This window comes from Hyalella azteca, unplaced genomic scaffold (assembly GCF_000764305.2).
Source record: "Hyalella azteca isolate HAZT.00-mixed unplaced genomic scaffold, Hazt_2.0.2 contig11601, whole genome shotgun sequence".
NCBI lineage: Eukaryota > Metazoa > Arthropoda > Malacostraca > Amphipoda > Hyalellidae > Hyalella > Hyalella azteca.
In genome coordinates, this window is record NW_025941593.1 from 1 (window position 1) to 15,249 (window position 15,249).

At 39.6% G+C, this 15,249-nt stretch overlaps 2 protein-coding genes across 2 annotated transcripts; both read left to right on the forward strand.

Annotated features, from left to right (window-relative positions):
• Positions 1–326: 326 nt before the first annotated feature.
• Positions 327–10,645, forward strand: LOC108676277 (the record flags this gene model as incomplete). The annotated part of the gene is made up of 7 exons (XM_018164335.1): positions 327–1,094; positions 1,402–1,494; positions 2,050–2,711; positions 3,212–3,347; positions 4,108–4,689; positions 5,170–5,346; positions 10,640–10,645. Coding segments are annotated over 7 exons (2,424 nt in total), but the record flags the coding sequence as incomplete, so codon positions are not given.
• A 2-nt stretch (positions 10,646–10,647) lies between these two features.
• LOC108676278 lies at positions 10,648–14,181 on the forward strand (the record flags this gene model as incomplete). The annotated part of the gene is made up of 4 exons (XM_018164336.2): positions 10,648–10,843; positions 12,126–12,317; positions 12,943–13,710; positions 14,089–14,181. Coding segments are annotated over exons 1-4 (1,116 nt in total), but the record flags the coding sequence as incomplete, so codon positions are not given.
• Between the last annotated feature and the right edge of the window lie 1,068 nt (positions 14,182–15,249).

The following is a 15,249-nucleotide window of genomic DNA, read 5'->3' on the forward strand; positions in this document are numbered from 1 at the left end:
AAGATAAACATCAAGCAAAGAAATGATCAGTGATGGAGAATGAAAATTGATGTTTTCTCTTTCTAAAATGTTAAATTGACAGGGTTTACACCCTGTCAATCGGTTTACACCAGCTAACCTGACACAGGGTGACGGTTTAGCTTATTAAATGTTAAGTTCAATGTACAAATGAGATATTAATTTTGTTTTATTTTAATGTTGCTCATTTGTTATGCAGATTGTATTGACTATATTCACCTGCCTATTTACTTTTCTATAGAAAACTACTATTTTCACTTAGAAAACTTTGCATTGATTGCAAAGCTCCCATTATTATATCTGTGCAGGATGAACTCCTCGCCGCACTACAGCTGCTCCCCTACATCAGCCAGCTGATCAACCATGGTCATGTTAATGCTGAGTCAACAGTTTTCATCAAGTCCATGTATCAGTTAGCATGGAACCTTTCTTTGCGATGCCCTGACCCTGTAAATGCTCTGAAGCTCCAACAACACTCGTTAATTTTTCTACTTTCATGTGACCCCAACTCACTTAGTAAAGTCGTGGCTCTTGCCGAAATGACTGCTTCAAATTTTTCATCTAAAGCTAAAAGTGAAAACTCAGAAATGTGTGGAAAGTCCAACTCCTCATCTGAAAATACTGAAGGCTGCTGTCCAAGCAGTTCAACCTCTGCAAAAAATGATGTAGCACAGCAGGTGGTTTCATTTTATCACCAGATTCTCTCCTCTGTCTTGATTCACATCTCTAAGTCTGGAACAATATTACCTGCTGATGTTATTGACGTGATAACCCTGCTAAGCTCGTGTGCAATTCACCAGCACACTAACGTCTTGAAATATTCCCTGAAGACTCTGAAGAGCTTGTGCAACCAGGAGTGCTATAGCGCCATGTACACCGGACTCCAGACTTTGCTTGCGGCTCTCAAGGTTCAGCACTTTGGTGCTGAAGCTGTCAGTGGTTTAGACGCAGCGCTGGGCATGGTAAAGCAGTACCACTCCATTGTTAATGTTGATGATGGCGCTCGTAAAGTTGCTCTGCACTGCCTGCTGTGTGTGCTAGCAGCTCTAGAGGACCGTGACTCCCAGGACGCCACGGTATGTGACACATGCAAGGTTATGTAGGTGAAATGCTAACTAAAATGACATTGATATCTTAAACTGATTTGCATTTTTCCTATCAAAATCTAAATAATTCAGCTGTTATTTTCATAGACTCTACTCAGAATAATGGTCAAAAATACACAAATTGAAAGTGTTAAAAAGTTTTTTGTAGGGGTGGATGAGTTCCTTCGAATAGTTTGTTTAATCTTAGAAAAGAAAATTAAAATTTTCACCCTGGTGTGTGGCCACCCCTGAACTTCACCTTAATGAGACATTGTTGTAATTATTTCTTTTCTTGCAGTATCTGCTGTCGTCAATTGCTGGGCTTGAGCAAACTCTGAGTTTGGTGCTCACCTATTGCACACCTGATGCTGATAGCTCCATCAAACTGAAGGTAAGTCATTTCCATGGCATTACATAGTATGCCATGGAAATGTAAATGTTCATAGTACATTTACATTTCCATGACTGTCTTTCGTGTTACATAGTATGCCATGGTAAGTCATTTCCATGGCATTACAAGCTGAAGGTAATGCCATTTCCATGGCATTACATATGAATTATTTAGAGAGCATTACATAGACTTATGCTTGTTGTTAGCTTATCAACGTTGGATAAATCTTTGATACGTGATTAAATGTTCTCCTTTTACTGTTCATATTTCATAAGTATGAGAACCTATATATTTATTTTTAGTTGGGAGACGAAGCTAAGTAAAACATATACTGTTCAAGTCTTGATTACTTTTAATCTGTTTACCATTAGTACCTAATTTCAAACATGTAAGATTTTATTATTCCTTTATTCTCTTATTCCAACAAAATTGTTTGAAATGCTGCATTTGTTTAATAATTCAATATTTCTCACACAAGGTTAAAGAAATTAAAGCACCTATCACTAAAATTAATTCAAAATATATAAATATTCGTGTAATAATTGTGTTGTGCAGGTTGTTGGGGCAATGAACTGTTGGCTACGAACACTTGTGCTGCTCCTCAATAACAACAACGGCTCATCATCCAACACTGCTAAAACTGAGGCCTTGAAAAAAGCTAGTTTTTGGTGCTCAAAAGCTGAACTTGATATGCGATCCTTGCTACCTCTTGATGCTGACTCTGCCTCCCACTACCAAAACCTGGGGATCAACTGTGGGAACCTGGGCGTGCTCTGCTACAGAGCTGGTGACTACAGAGGTGCTGCAGCCTGTCTTGCCCCATGCATATCATTACAGGAATCATACACGTTTGTTGTGCCACAACAGCGGGCTTCAGTCATGAGTGCTTTGTACAAGAAACGCTCATTGTTGATTGATGCCCTGCGATTTTCCGAGAATTTCAGCTCGTCAGCGACCGTACTGGCAAATCAACTGCTTCATTATGCAGACGAAATGACTTGGAACAATAAGGCTACCGCTCCTCCATATGACGCTCTCATCGGGCAGTGGTTCAAGCTGAAGAAAGATGCCATGAAAGGAAAATGCAGCGCCCTGCAGGGTGTTGTGTTGTGGTCAGTTGTGGCCGGTGAGATCGCCCGACAACCTCACTTGAAGCCGGACACTTCAGTGCAAGCCGAGATACTTTGTAGAGAGTTCAATGCTGCTGTCTCTGCTGGGTTGGTACAAAATTTTATAACTTTCATATACATTTTCTCTGGTTGAATTGGAGGTGAACTGAAAAGGTGAATTATATGGTCATGATTTTATTATTTGAGCCTGAATAGCTAAGTGAATAATTGGAAATGTTAATGTTTTTGTATTATTGTTGAGAAGATTATCAAGTAGTTTGTTGTTTTGGCAATTAAGTGTGACTGAAGTTGTTTCATGTGTTGACAGAAATGTTCACAGTAACTACAAGTGCCTGTTCACAGTAACTACAAGTGACTACAGTAACTGCAAGTGCCTGTTCACAGTAATTACAAGTGCCTGTTCACAGTAACTGCAAGTGCCTGTTCACAGTAACTGCAAGTGGCTGTTTACAGTAACTGCAAGTGGCTGTTTACAGTAACTGCAAGTTCACAGTAATTACAAGTGCCTGTTCACAGTAACTGCAAGTGCCTGTTCCTGTTTACAGTAACTGCAAGTGGCTGTTTACAGTAACTGCAACTGTCTACAGGTTCGACTACAGCACCGAGCAGTTGGAGTGCGCAGTGCAGCTACAGCACGTGGCGCTCAGTGAGCTGCAGACGCCAGCGTGCCATGGGTCGCACGCCAAACTCCTGCTTGTTAGATCTCTGCTCATGTGCTCCCAGGTCAACTCTTTTCTGTGTGCTTCATCAGTTTACATTTGTGTAATTTTTGCTTCTTTGTGCATTGTTTGTGTTAATTGTGTTGCATACTGATTATGGTCCCTGCTCATGTGCTCCCAGGTCAACTCTTTTCTGTGTGCTTCATCAGTTTACATTTGTGTAATTTTTGCTTCTTTGTGCATTGTTTGTGTTAATTGTGTTGCATACTGATTATGGTCCCTGCTCATGTGCTCCCAGGTCAACTTCTTTCTGTGTGCTTCACTAGTTTTCATTTGTGTATTTTTTGGCTTCTCTGTGCATTTTTAGTATTAATTATGTTGCATACTTATTATGATTTATAGCTGATGTGCAGTGCCATCATTTTCAAGGAATTCGACCACAGCTTGTGTGCAGTTTTGCTGGCATATATATGCTTGCTTGTATTTGAATTAGTTTAGGTAGCTCCACACAGTCACGGTTGAAGATATTAGAATGGTATAAACAGCCTAAATAAACGTATGAGGAATGACTCTCAATTGGAATTCAGCTGCTTCTTAAAATAAGCCAGAAAAATTTGATGTGCATAACCATTTGCTTTGCACCGTCTGATTTCTATTTCAAACCAGATGCGTATTTACACGTAGATTAACCGCCTTGATAGCTCTTGTATTTACTGCCTACTATCAAACAGTAGGTTTCTTCCGGTCCAATATTGATTGCACTTAACTGGAGGCAGTTGTACCTTGAATAACGGCTAAATTTTGACTCTAGTATATCATTGCAGGTGGTGTATCTTAAGCCTGAAATCATCGTTCCCAAGTCCTTCTCACATCAAGTCCTCAGCTCGGAACTGAAGAAAGCAAAATGTCTTGGCCAGGAGAACGCTAAGCTCTGCTGCTCCTGGCAGCTCCAGCACAGCTGCCCTGCCCTCGCCGTCCTGTCGTTTTCTGTGCCTGTCTGCAGCGCCATGACATCTTCGTTTGATGAACGTCCTTTTCAAAGTTCCTGTGAAAAAAACTTCTTGACCACTGATAACTATTCTTTAGAACAAGATCTAACGAAGAAAAACTCATTGGCTGCTGAAAACCATTCTGTAGAACAAGATCTACCAAAGAAAAACTCATTAGCTGCTGGCAACCATGATTCAGAACAAGATCTACCGAAGAAAAATGATGCTTGTGCCACCAAAGTGGCCAGGGGTCTTGGCAAGCCACCCAAAACTGCTGCTAGAAGTAAACTGAAGGATCCTGCTGAGTTGACTGACGGGAAGGAAGTTTCAGTTGAGTGGCTGGAGACGATCGCTGAGGTGCATTGCTGGCTGCTATTTGCTTTACAACAGCAGCAGGAAATGCTGGCAAAACCACAGGTGAATATGAATACAGTCCTGTAGACTGAACAAATTTTGCTATGGTTCATGATTACAAGTCATACTAGCAGCAGGGATTTATTGTAGTCTATTTCAGCAATTAATCATAGGAATAATTATTACTTGAATTAACAATAAGCGATGATATTAAATAAAAATAACTGGGCTCGTGCCACATTTATTGATTGCTTTATAATCATATCATATATATGATGCAGCATGTCATAATCATATCATATGATGCAGCATATGATAATCATATCATATATATGATGCAGCATATCATAATCATATCATACATATGATGCAGCATATCATAATCATATCATATATGATGCAGCATATCATAATCATACCATATATGATGCAGCATATGAGTATCATATCTTTAGCACCATAATTACAGTTTATATGATGCAGCATATCATAATAGTATCATAATAGCATAACTAGAGTTGACCGTAGTCCCCGTCTACTCAGGACCCGCCGTCAGCTCCCTCGTCCCTGACGGCGGCGACGGCTGACCTCGGCGACGAGCAGCAGCCTGACGACGCGTGCGACGTGCGCAGCAACACCGTCACGCTGCTGCACTCCTCTGCACTGCTGCACGCTGCTGCACACCTCCATGCTGCACTGCACTCCTGGCACCGCATCAGGGTATGGCTTAGTGACGTACTGTGCTGTGACGTGAGGTGACGTGCAGTGCTGCACGCTGCTGCACACCTCCATGCTGCACTGCACACGTGGCACCGCATCAGGGTATGGCTTAGTGACGTGCAGTGCTGTGCAGTGCTGTGACGTGCAGTGCACCATGTCAGAGTAACGAAATAATTTGTTCACGTTTTAGGCTTCCAAAAATATTTCAAACCTCTATCAAAAATATCATAATTAATCATTCTCTTGCATTGAGCATATGAATGTTATGCCTCGTGCTGCCGCATCCGCGATCATCATTCGTTTCTGTCAGTTGCATGCCGGGAGCTTACTTTCGTTGTTCTGTGTAGTCTTGCTCCCATCAGTCCCATGAATTGCGTGTTTATTGTGTGCATCATGGTTCAAAAAAACATCAAAAGTTCTTTGCTGTCACTTTAAGAGACAAATCTTTAACAAACTAGTACTTTTTATAATTTTAATTGTTGAGTGCAAGCTGCCCTGCAGACACGCAACATTTCCAAGTTAAGTGATTACTTCATAGAAACTTTTTATACCTTTACCTATACGTGTTTAAGCCTATAAGAAGTTAATTTTTTGCCTAAAATGATGTTGTATCGAAAAACTGGTCTAGGTGTAGCGAAAATAATATATGAACTGTAAATTTTAGAATTCCATCCTGATTCGAGCCGCGAGATTTCATACCTACTGAAATTATATGATATTAGAGCCGCGAGATTTCATACCTACTGAAATTATATGATATTAGAGCCGCGATATTTCAGACAAAAATAGGACTTTTCCAGACTAGGGGGTAATTTGAGTTTTGAGATGCTTTTATTTTGCGTCTGGCACCTTACAAATAGCATATCGATTTTTTGAAGATGCCATTAGTCTTGATTAGATAGCCCTCACAAAGAGCTTTAAAATGAGCTCAAACTTGTTTGTGAAATCTTTGATGGTAAGAAGTTGGGGTAAACGCGGTATATTCCGACATCGTGGGTAATTCCGTCACCTCTCTAGTTTTTCCTTTATATTAAGCTTTGTTTTAGTTCCATGCGTTCGTTGATGGTTGAAATGGTGACGTCATTATAGTCGTCATACATTTGTGCATCGAACAAATGCCAAAACACTAGGTCTTGGCCATCTAGCGGGAAAATATTGAGATCCAAAGAGAGACAATGCACACTACCCAGTGAGATCATCAAAAAAAGTGTCAAATTTGATAGTTGACCTAGCTCTACCAAATAGTGAATAACTGTTTTTATAGGAAGAATATTATGGTTTGAGACTTTTAAATACGTCTGTGAATATATTAGGAATCCTTTAAGTATAGGTACTTGTATTCGCTGATTTCAAGTCGTAAATAAATTAATAGATGATTAAGTTGAGATGTTGGATTTAGACACATGAAAACTAATTCCGACACAACTTGAATTGGACACACACAGATCGTTCCAAGCTTTGTACAAAAATTGAAATTTGCTTAAATGCGGTGCTTCGGCGGTTGAAGATGAATACAATATCGTACCGCTTCTTCTTGATGGAAATCGTGACCGTATCGTACTGATGATTTTGGTGTGGAGCTCGAAACTTAGATCTTCTGATGAAAATAGTGACCGTATAATTTGTTGAAGTCGTGGCCGTCCATTGTATATGTTTGACGCACTCACAGGAATCGTAACTGCCTCGGTGAGTCTGAGTTTCCCGCAAGTCGCGACCGTTAATGTTTGAAAATGGTAACACCGCGGCCTCACGGCCGCAGCCGTTACGTGACGGTCTCCGTCGTAGAACCAACAACAACTGGCGCAAAATCTGAGGTCCTTATATACGCTAGAGTCGCGCACACTTAAGCCTAACCCTGGAACTGACGCTAGTACATTCCTTCGAATGGATTTTCCCTTGCAACGCTGACCGCCAACGTTTCAATGTAAACAACCTATCCCATGGTCTCGCAACACGGCGCCGCAGTCTTAGCATTCTTAACATCTATGCATAATACATGTTCAATATTACCTATGTTCAATATTACCTACTTTATTCATTCTGATGGTTCTTCTATGGTGTGAAATGAAAAACAGCAATAATGACCCTTCTGGCTGACCCCACTGTGTACTGTGCAGAGTGGATAAATATTGCAAGATCTTTGGCGATGCTTCAGTAGCAAAATTTACGTCTTCAGAAGATCTTGCCAACACATTTAGATTGAAATTCTTGCATTTAATATATTTGTCAGTCTTTGGCCAACTATTTAAAAAAGTAAGGTTTCTGATATGTTGGATGGATCAGGATGCAGTGAAGCTTGTCTGGAAATCAGTTGCGATGAGTTCCTGCCAAAAAAATGTAAACATCAAGCTTATGATATCATAGTTGCGGTCACATTAGAGCGGTCAGACTGCATTACATCACATGTTCAGTTGACACTTGCTGTACAATCAGACTGTTTTTGGGGTAAAATTAGTTATTTGGGGTAACATGTGCATGCAACCTCGTAAATAAGTTGTGGCTTGTAAATAGTTTTTCATTACTCAGCGTTAATGGCTTTTCATTAAAAATTACCCGGCAATGCATCTTAAAAAAATTACCCGGCAACGCTTAGGGCTATAAAACCCATATATTGGCAACGCTGCAAGCGGCTGCATCCACCCTCTGCGCCCTGGCTGGCTGAAGCCATGGTTAGAAAGATGTGTTAGACTGCCAGGTGCATGGGAATTTAAATAGTCAATAAATCTGCGTGGAGCGCCATACTATGCTGGTATAAAAATGCGGCATGTGGCACACTCCTAAAAGGCTAAAATAGTTTGAATGTGGATGCGTGACAGCGCTATCACTCACTGTACACACAACCTATATCTGCATTGTGTTCCATATGTGTTGGATATGAGTTGACTAGATTGCTAATGTGTCAACCCAGGTCCCAGGTAGCCTGGTAGGAAGATCCTTACGTAATCACCCTTCGAGCGGACTTGAATCACAGAACTAAAGAAGGCCACATTGCTTGAGATGTGCCATTGGTCCAGGGTGCAGAGGGTGGAAGCAGCGTCGCCAATATATGGGTTTTTAAGCCCAAAGCATCACCAACCATTTTCATGATGCGTTGCCAGGTAATTTTTAATGAAAAGCCATTTACGCTGAGTAATGAAGAACTATTTACAAGCCACGAACTTATTTACAAGGTTGCATGCAAGTGTTACCCCAAATAACTAATTAACACGTTTTTCTTAACTCAGCTTCGCGTTTATTTGTTTGTTTGTTGTTAAAATTGACAACATAAGTCCAATGTAGTTCATGTTTGGAAGAAGTCTACAACCTTCTTTATTACATGAGAATTTATAAACCACATTAGTTTCTTGAAGCAACACAGTTTTTTTACAGGGATTATTATTCATTACAAGGTTTTTAATTTTCTTAATTTTGTAGTAGATCAGAAGTTTTATATTTTCATTATCCGTTGTGCTCTTGACATTATCATGGATAATTGATTGGAGGACTCGTTCATCCACTTTGTAGCCTCTGTTCATCTGGTTTTGGTAGAAGACCGTTGTAGGGGTTCCATTAGATATTGCTTCATTGTTGGTTCGGTTTTCTCTCGATTGGTAATTTGATATTTCAGTGTCAACTGTTCTATTTGAAAACCCATTATTCACTAGAATTTGTTTACACAATCTGAGTTCGGTTTTCAAATCACTCTTGGATGTGCAGGTCTTGAATGCTCTTTGTATGAGAGCGCGCACTGTGTTGGTTTTATAGCGCTTTGGGCATTCACTTTTTTCGTTAAGCGCTTTCCCAACATCAGTAGGTTTTTGGTAAACATAAGTGACAAAGGAATTATCTTCAATTCACACTAATATATCTAGGAATGGTAATTTGTGATTTTGTCCAATTTCATGGGTAAAAGTCAAGACTGATTCATGTTCCAAAGCTCTTCGCAGAGCTTTGGAACATGAAAATCTAAGTTTCACCACCAACTTAGATACTCTGCCTGCACAAGCTTCACAGGACACAATCAAACAAAATCTCAAAACAATCCACACTACAATCACAGAAAACTATCTTGCAACCCTCCCTCACAATAAAATTTTAAACATCCCCACACCACAGATTCACCCATCTGAAATCAACCTACCTAGACCTGCACACAGGAACCTTGCCCAACTTTGCACAAACAAATCACCGCTGCTTCTCTCATATCTAAATAAAATAGACCCTGCCACACACCCTTCTCCACTTTGCCCACTCTGTCTATCCAAAACGCATGACACCATTCATCTTTTCTCCTGCCTTGTAATGCCCACATCCCTGTCGGTGGGTGACCTCTGGGCAGACCCCGTAAATGCCGCAGGGCTGCTGGCCCGCTGGGGCGACCGACTTGGCTGGCCCCAGAACTGGGTCTAGGCCCTGCCTTGTGCCATGAAGCAAGGCGGGGAGGGTCAACAACAACTGAAGAAGAAGAAAAGGTGTATGGAGGAGGGCATCAAGGTGCTTCAGCAAGCAGCAAATGAATATGCAGAAGCGAATTTAGAGAAAGGGAGATTTGAAAATTACCACAAAGTTCAACGACATGAGGCGATCTTTGAAAAGAAAGCTAGATACTCTTGAACTGAACATTGAAGAAAAAGTTGATGAAATAGCTGCCAGTTGAATGTTAGAGTAGTAGTGGTGTTGTTGTTGTGGTTCCCCGGTCTCATTTTTATAAGAGACCCCCCTCATGCAGGTACAACACCACCGACAGGGGGTTGCTCCATAGCTGTAGGGTCGAGGTTATGTGGTGGTGGCCAAGTAGTGGTGTAGAAGAGTGTTCTAAACTGTATTGACATTATCATGTACAATCTTGTGGGCATTACTCAATATTTGTTGTGATTTGACACTTGAATTCATAATAATACCAGTGTGAGCTTGATTTTCAGATACGTGTCATTTTTTGTTACTCTGTGTCTGTCTGCTCTATGCATTTACACGTTTGCTATTTATCAACTGTAGGAGATGAAAGAATATGCACGGTTACGAGTCTTGAAAAATTATATCGATGGTCATGGAAAGTCATGGAATTTTTTTCTCAATACAGTATGCACCCTGTAAAAGGCAACCAGCTAACCTCACCTCCCCAAGCAAGCCTCTTCCTTGGAGTGGGAGCTGCTACTATCATGACAAAACTTTCAAAAATGTCTTGATGTTTCCTGGATTTCATTTGTTTATTAAGAGGAATTATAATAGCATTTGCAATTTTTTAGCTCATTGTTTCTTGTGAACCCAAATATTCTTATAATATGTGCTACCTCATAACTGTCATGTTGTTCAGGACTGATGACTGATGTGTGTGGTGTTGGTTAGTGCACTTTCACCAAGTTATCCTCATTTGTCTCCCCTTTAATTGAATTTTAGAGAGAAAAATTAAACTTTTTTAGTACTTTGATTATGATAAAGTTTCCTTTTTGAAAAAATGGAAGCAAAGTTAGCACTCATTAAATCGGACAAATTGAATGGGTTGGCCGAGCAGTTGAAGGTGAGTACCTATAACATAATAAATTATTTAGTATACGGTAATGTAGTTTCTTTATGCTGACTATCAGATTCATCAGCTGAGTGGAGTTTGTCACTTATGGTTCATCTCTGTTGTTTTGTATGGTAATCGACTGCTTCAAATTCTTATTGTCATGTATAAAATGTACAATAATGGAAAATTATTTAATTTGCTCAGCTGCTGACCAGTATACTGTAAATGACACATGATTTGAGACTGCACCACACCCACTTAATGCCTAAAAGCAATACCATAATGTATATTCTATAAATATTATAGACATTTGTTCTTATTCTGTTTATCTTATTTCAAAATGCATGATATATCTTTGAGAAATTTACTCATGAAGCTGAAAAATTGCAAGACTGTAAGTGTATATTGAAATCTAATCTATGAAAATTGTATCTATACTCTATAGCAACAAATTTAATTTTAAGTTATGTACAATTTTTTTCATGATTGTTCTGTGATCACTATACCTATGTCTCAGTTGACATGAATTGATAACTAATTCACAAGGCTGCTGTTGACTAAGTGTGTTTCAAGGCTCTATTGTTTTAGTGCACATAAACATGTGCACATGCTCGAGGATTGGCTCAGGTGTTGGGGATGTAGAAGAGTTGACCAATAAAGTAAAGTGCCAATGAAATGGAGGGAGGCCAAAAAATTAGCAGCATCTGCTAGTATTCCTAGCAAAGGAGACACAGAAAGTGCTGGATAGATTGGTTGTGTTGTGCTCTGAACAGTGATTGCTGGAGAGCAATCCCTGTTCAGAGCAACTATATACCTACATATACAGAGTTGGAGTTTTATAACTATATAACTCCAACTCTGATCTTGTATATAGGGTATAAGAGAACTGCACTGGCTGAGCCAGTGATGAGCAATAGGCATTGATGTGCATTGTTTAATTGAAATCAATGTAGGGAGGGGCCCAGCAGTGTCCATAGAATAAATGATACATTTAGACAGTCTACTCAGTCTTCCTGTAAGACTGAACAGGCACGATGCCATCAACTTTAAAAAATATAACTCAGTACTCACTGCAGTGAGTGACAGAGAGCGCATTTTCTCGTCGACGAAAACGTGAAGTCAGGGACAGACGGACATGGCGAGCACAATAGTGCATTTTTTCCATAAATGAGAAAATGCACTGAAAAGGGGCAACAAGCTGCATTATATCTGCATTGTTAGTTTATTGATTAATATCACTGGTATATTTAGAAAGTTCAATGTATTTATTTACCTTTGTTTTTTCCTGCAGGATTGCAGCATAGAGGAGCAACTGCAGGTCTTGCGCTACAGCTCAAGATGCGCTTTTGACAAAAACAGTGTTGGGCCTGATCTTCTCGTCATTGTTTCTCAGGCCTGTAATAGGCTGGCATCAGCAAAAGATTTCAACCTGGTCACTTATTATAAAAGTCTATATTACATAATCCAAGTGGCTGCAAAGAAGGTATGTTCCTAAGTTCTCAGTATTGGCTGAACTAAGTCTAATAGCAAGCTTAAAAACAGATATATTTTCTTGAATAATTCAAATGACTTGTATATAATAAGAAATAAAAAAAAGATTTCATGTTTCCTTTGTTGCGAGAGGCCATTTGACATTCATTCCTTGCCACTACTGTGTCAACAGGAAAATACTTGACATCGAACCCTTAATAGTACAGTAGAATACACTTAATCAAACCCTTGTTGAATTTGAATAGGAAATATTTCAGAAACCGCAATTATTTTGCCCTTTATAATGCTTAAAAGATAAACATCAAGCAAAGAAATGATCAGTGATGGAGAATGAAAATTGATGTTTTCTCTTTCTAAAATGTTAAATTGACAGGGTTTACACCCTGTCAATCGGTTTACACCAGCTAACCTGACACAGGGTGACGGTTTAGCTTATTAAATGTTAAGTTCAATGTACAAATGAGATATTAATTTTGTTTTATTTTAATGTTGCTCATTTGTTATGCAGATTGTATTGACTATATTCACCTGCCTATTTACTTTTCTATAGAAAACTACTATTTTCACTTAGAAAACTTTGCATTGATTGCAAAGCTCCCATTATTATATCTGTGCAGGATGAACTCCTCGCCGCACTACAGCTGCTCCCCTACATCAGCCAGCTGATCAACCATGGTCATGTTAATGCTGAGTCAACAGTTTTCATCAAGTCCATGTATCAACTAGCATGGAACCTTTCTTTGCGATGCCCTGACCCTGTAAATGCTCTGAAGCTCCAACAACACTCGTTAATTTTTCTACTTTCATGTGACCCCAACTCACTTAGTAAAGTCGTGGCTCTTGCCGAAATGACTGCTTCAAATTTTTCATTTAAAGCTAAAAGTGAAAACTCAGAAATGTGTGGAAAGTTCAACTCCTCATCTGAAAATACTGAAGGCTGCTGTACAAGCAGTTCAACCTCTGCAAAAAATGATGTAGCACAGCAGGTGGTTTCATTTTATCACCAGATTCTCTCCTCTGTCTTGATTCACATCTCTAAGTCTGGAACAATATTACCTGCTGATGTTATTGACGTGATAACCCTGCTAAGCTCGTGTGCAATTCACCAGCACACTAACGTCTTGAAATATTCCCTGAAGACTCTGAAGAGCTTGTGCAACCAGGAGTGCTATAGCGCCATGTACACCGGACTCCAGACTTTGCTTGCGGCTCTCAAGGTTCAGCACTTTGATGCTGAAGCTGTCAGTGGTTTAGACGCAGCGCTGGGCATGGTAAAGCAGTACCACTCCATTGTTAATGTTGATGATGGCGCTCGTAAAGTGGCTCTGCACTGCCTGCTGTGTGTGCTAGCAGCTCTAGAGGACCGTGACTCCCAGGACGCCACGGTATGTGTGTGGCACATGCATGGTTACGTAGGTGAAATGCTAACTAAAATGACATAATTAATTATAATTATGGTATGGTATAATTATAATTATGGTATAATTATGGTAATTATCTCCAGCTGATATATATGTATACCTATACATTTTTTTCATCAAAGGCTAATATAATTCAGCTGTTATTTTCATAGACTCTACTCAGAATAATGGTCAAAAATACACAAATTGAAAGTGTTAAAAAGTTTTTTGTAGGGGTGGATGAGTTCCTTCGAATAGTTTGTTTAATCTTAGAAAAGAAAATTAAAATTTTCACCCTGGTGTGTGGCCACCCCTGAACTTCACCTTAATGAGACATTGTTGTAATTATTTCTTTTCTTGCAGTATCTGCTGTCGTCAATTGCTGGGCTTGAGCAAACTCTGAGTTTGGTGCTCACCTATTGCACACCTGATGCTGATAGCTCCATCAAACTGAAGGTAAGTCATTTCCATGGCATTACATAGTATGCCATGACCTACGCATTCAATGTGCGTTAATAATCCCAGTCAAGTTAATGGCTGGACTTTTATTAAGTCATTTAAGTGTGGAATTCTAGGAATGGAAGTTCGGTTATAAAAAAGCTTTCCACCCAACTTCAATGATGATCCAAGGTGGAAAGCCTTCCTTAGCTAATGAGATAGCTACAGTGCTCTCCGCACCGCCCGCATTTCCATTGCCTGGTGTCTGTGGTGACACCGTGACAATATTGTAATTATTGTTACATGTCCACAGTCCATGGATACGGTAAATCATTAATATCACATCAATAATACGGTAATGCATGGATATTGTAAAATATCAATAAAGGAAAAACATGTAGAAATCACAAAAATGTCATTTATTCTACATCATCTACAAAGGAAGAGGAGGACTTCAGAGTACTGTTAGTAAAAGATAAGTACACTTTGGCCTTTGCATGCTTCAAATGTTTTAAATTGAGTTTTATTTCAACTAGGTATTTCCAAATGTTCCGGGCTTCCGGATTAGGTATCCCATTGCCCATTCCAAGGGCCCAAGCCCCAAGGGGTAATTTGAGTTTTGAGATGCTTTTATTTTGCATCTGGCACCTTACGAATAGCGTATAGATTTTTTTTGAAGATGCCATTAGTCTTGATTAGATAGCCCTCACAAAGAGCTTTAAAATGAGCTCAAACTTGTTTGTGAAATCTTTGATGGACAGTATGATGGTAAGAAGTTATTAACAAAAGAATGCTCAAAACTACCCTTATAAGTTATAACTTTGTTTGATGGTACTATACCAGTTTCTGCTCAAATTGAGTTTGTAAGGCTTCTGATGGTTCTTCTATGGTGTGAAATGAAAAACAGCAATAATGACCCTTCTGGCTGTGGCTGACCCCACTGTGCACTGTGCAGAGTGGAAAAATATTGCAAGATCTTTGGCGACGCTTCAGTAGCAAAATTTATGTCTTCAGAAGATCCCAGTGGCAAAGCAGAGAGTTTTTTAGACTCTCCCTCAAGTTCATTTTTGAGTCCTATAAGTAGAC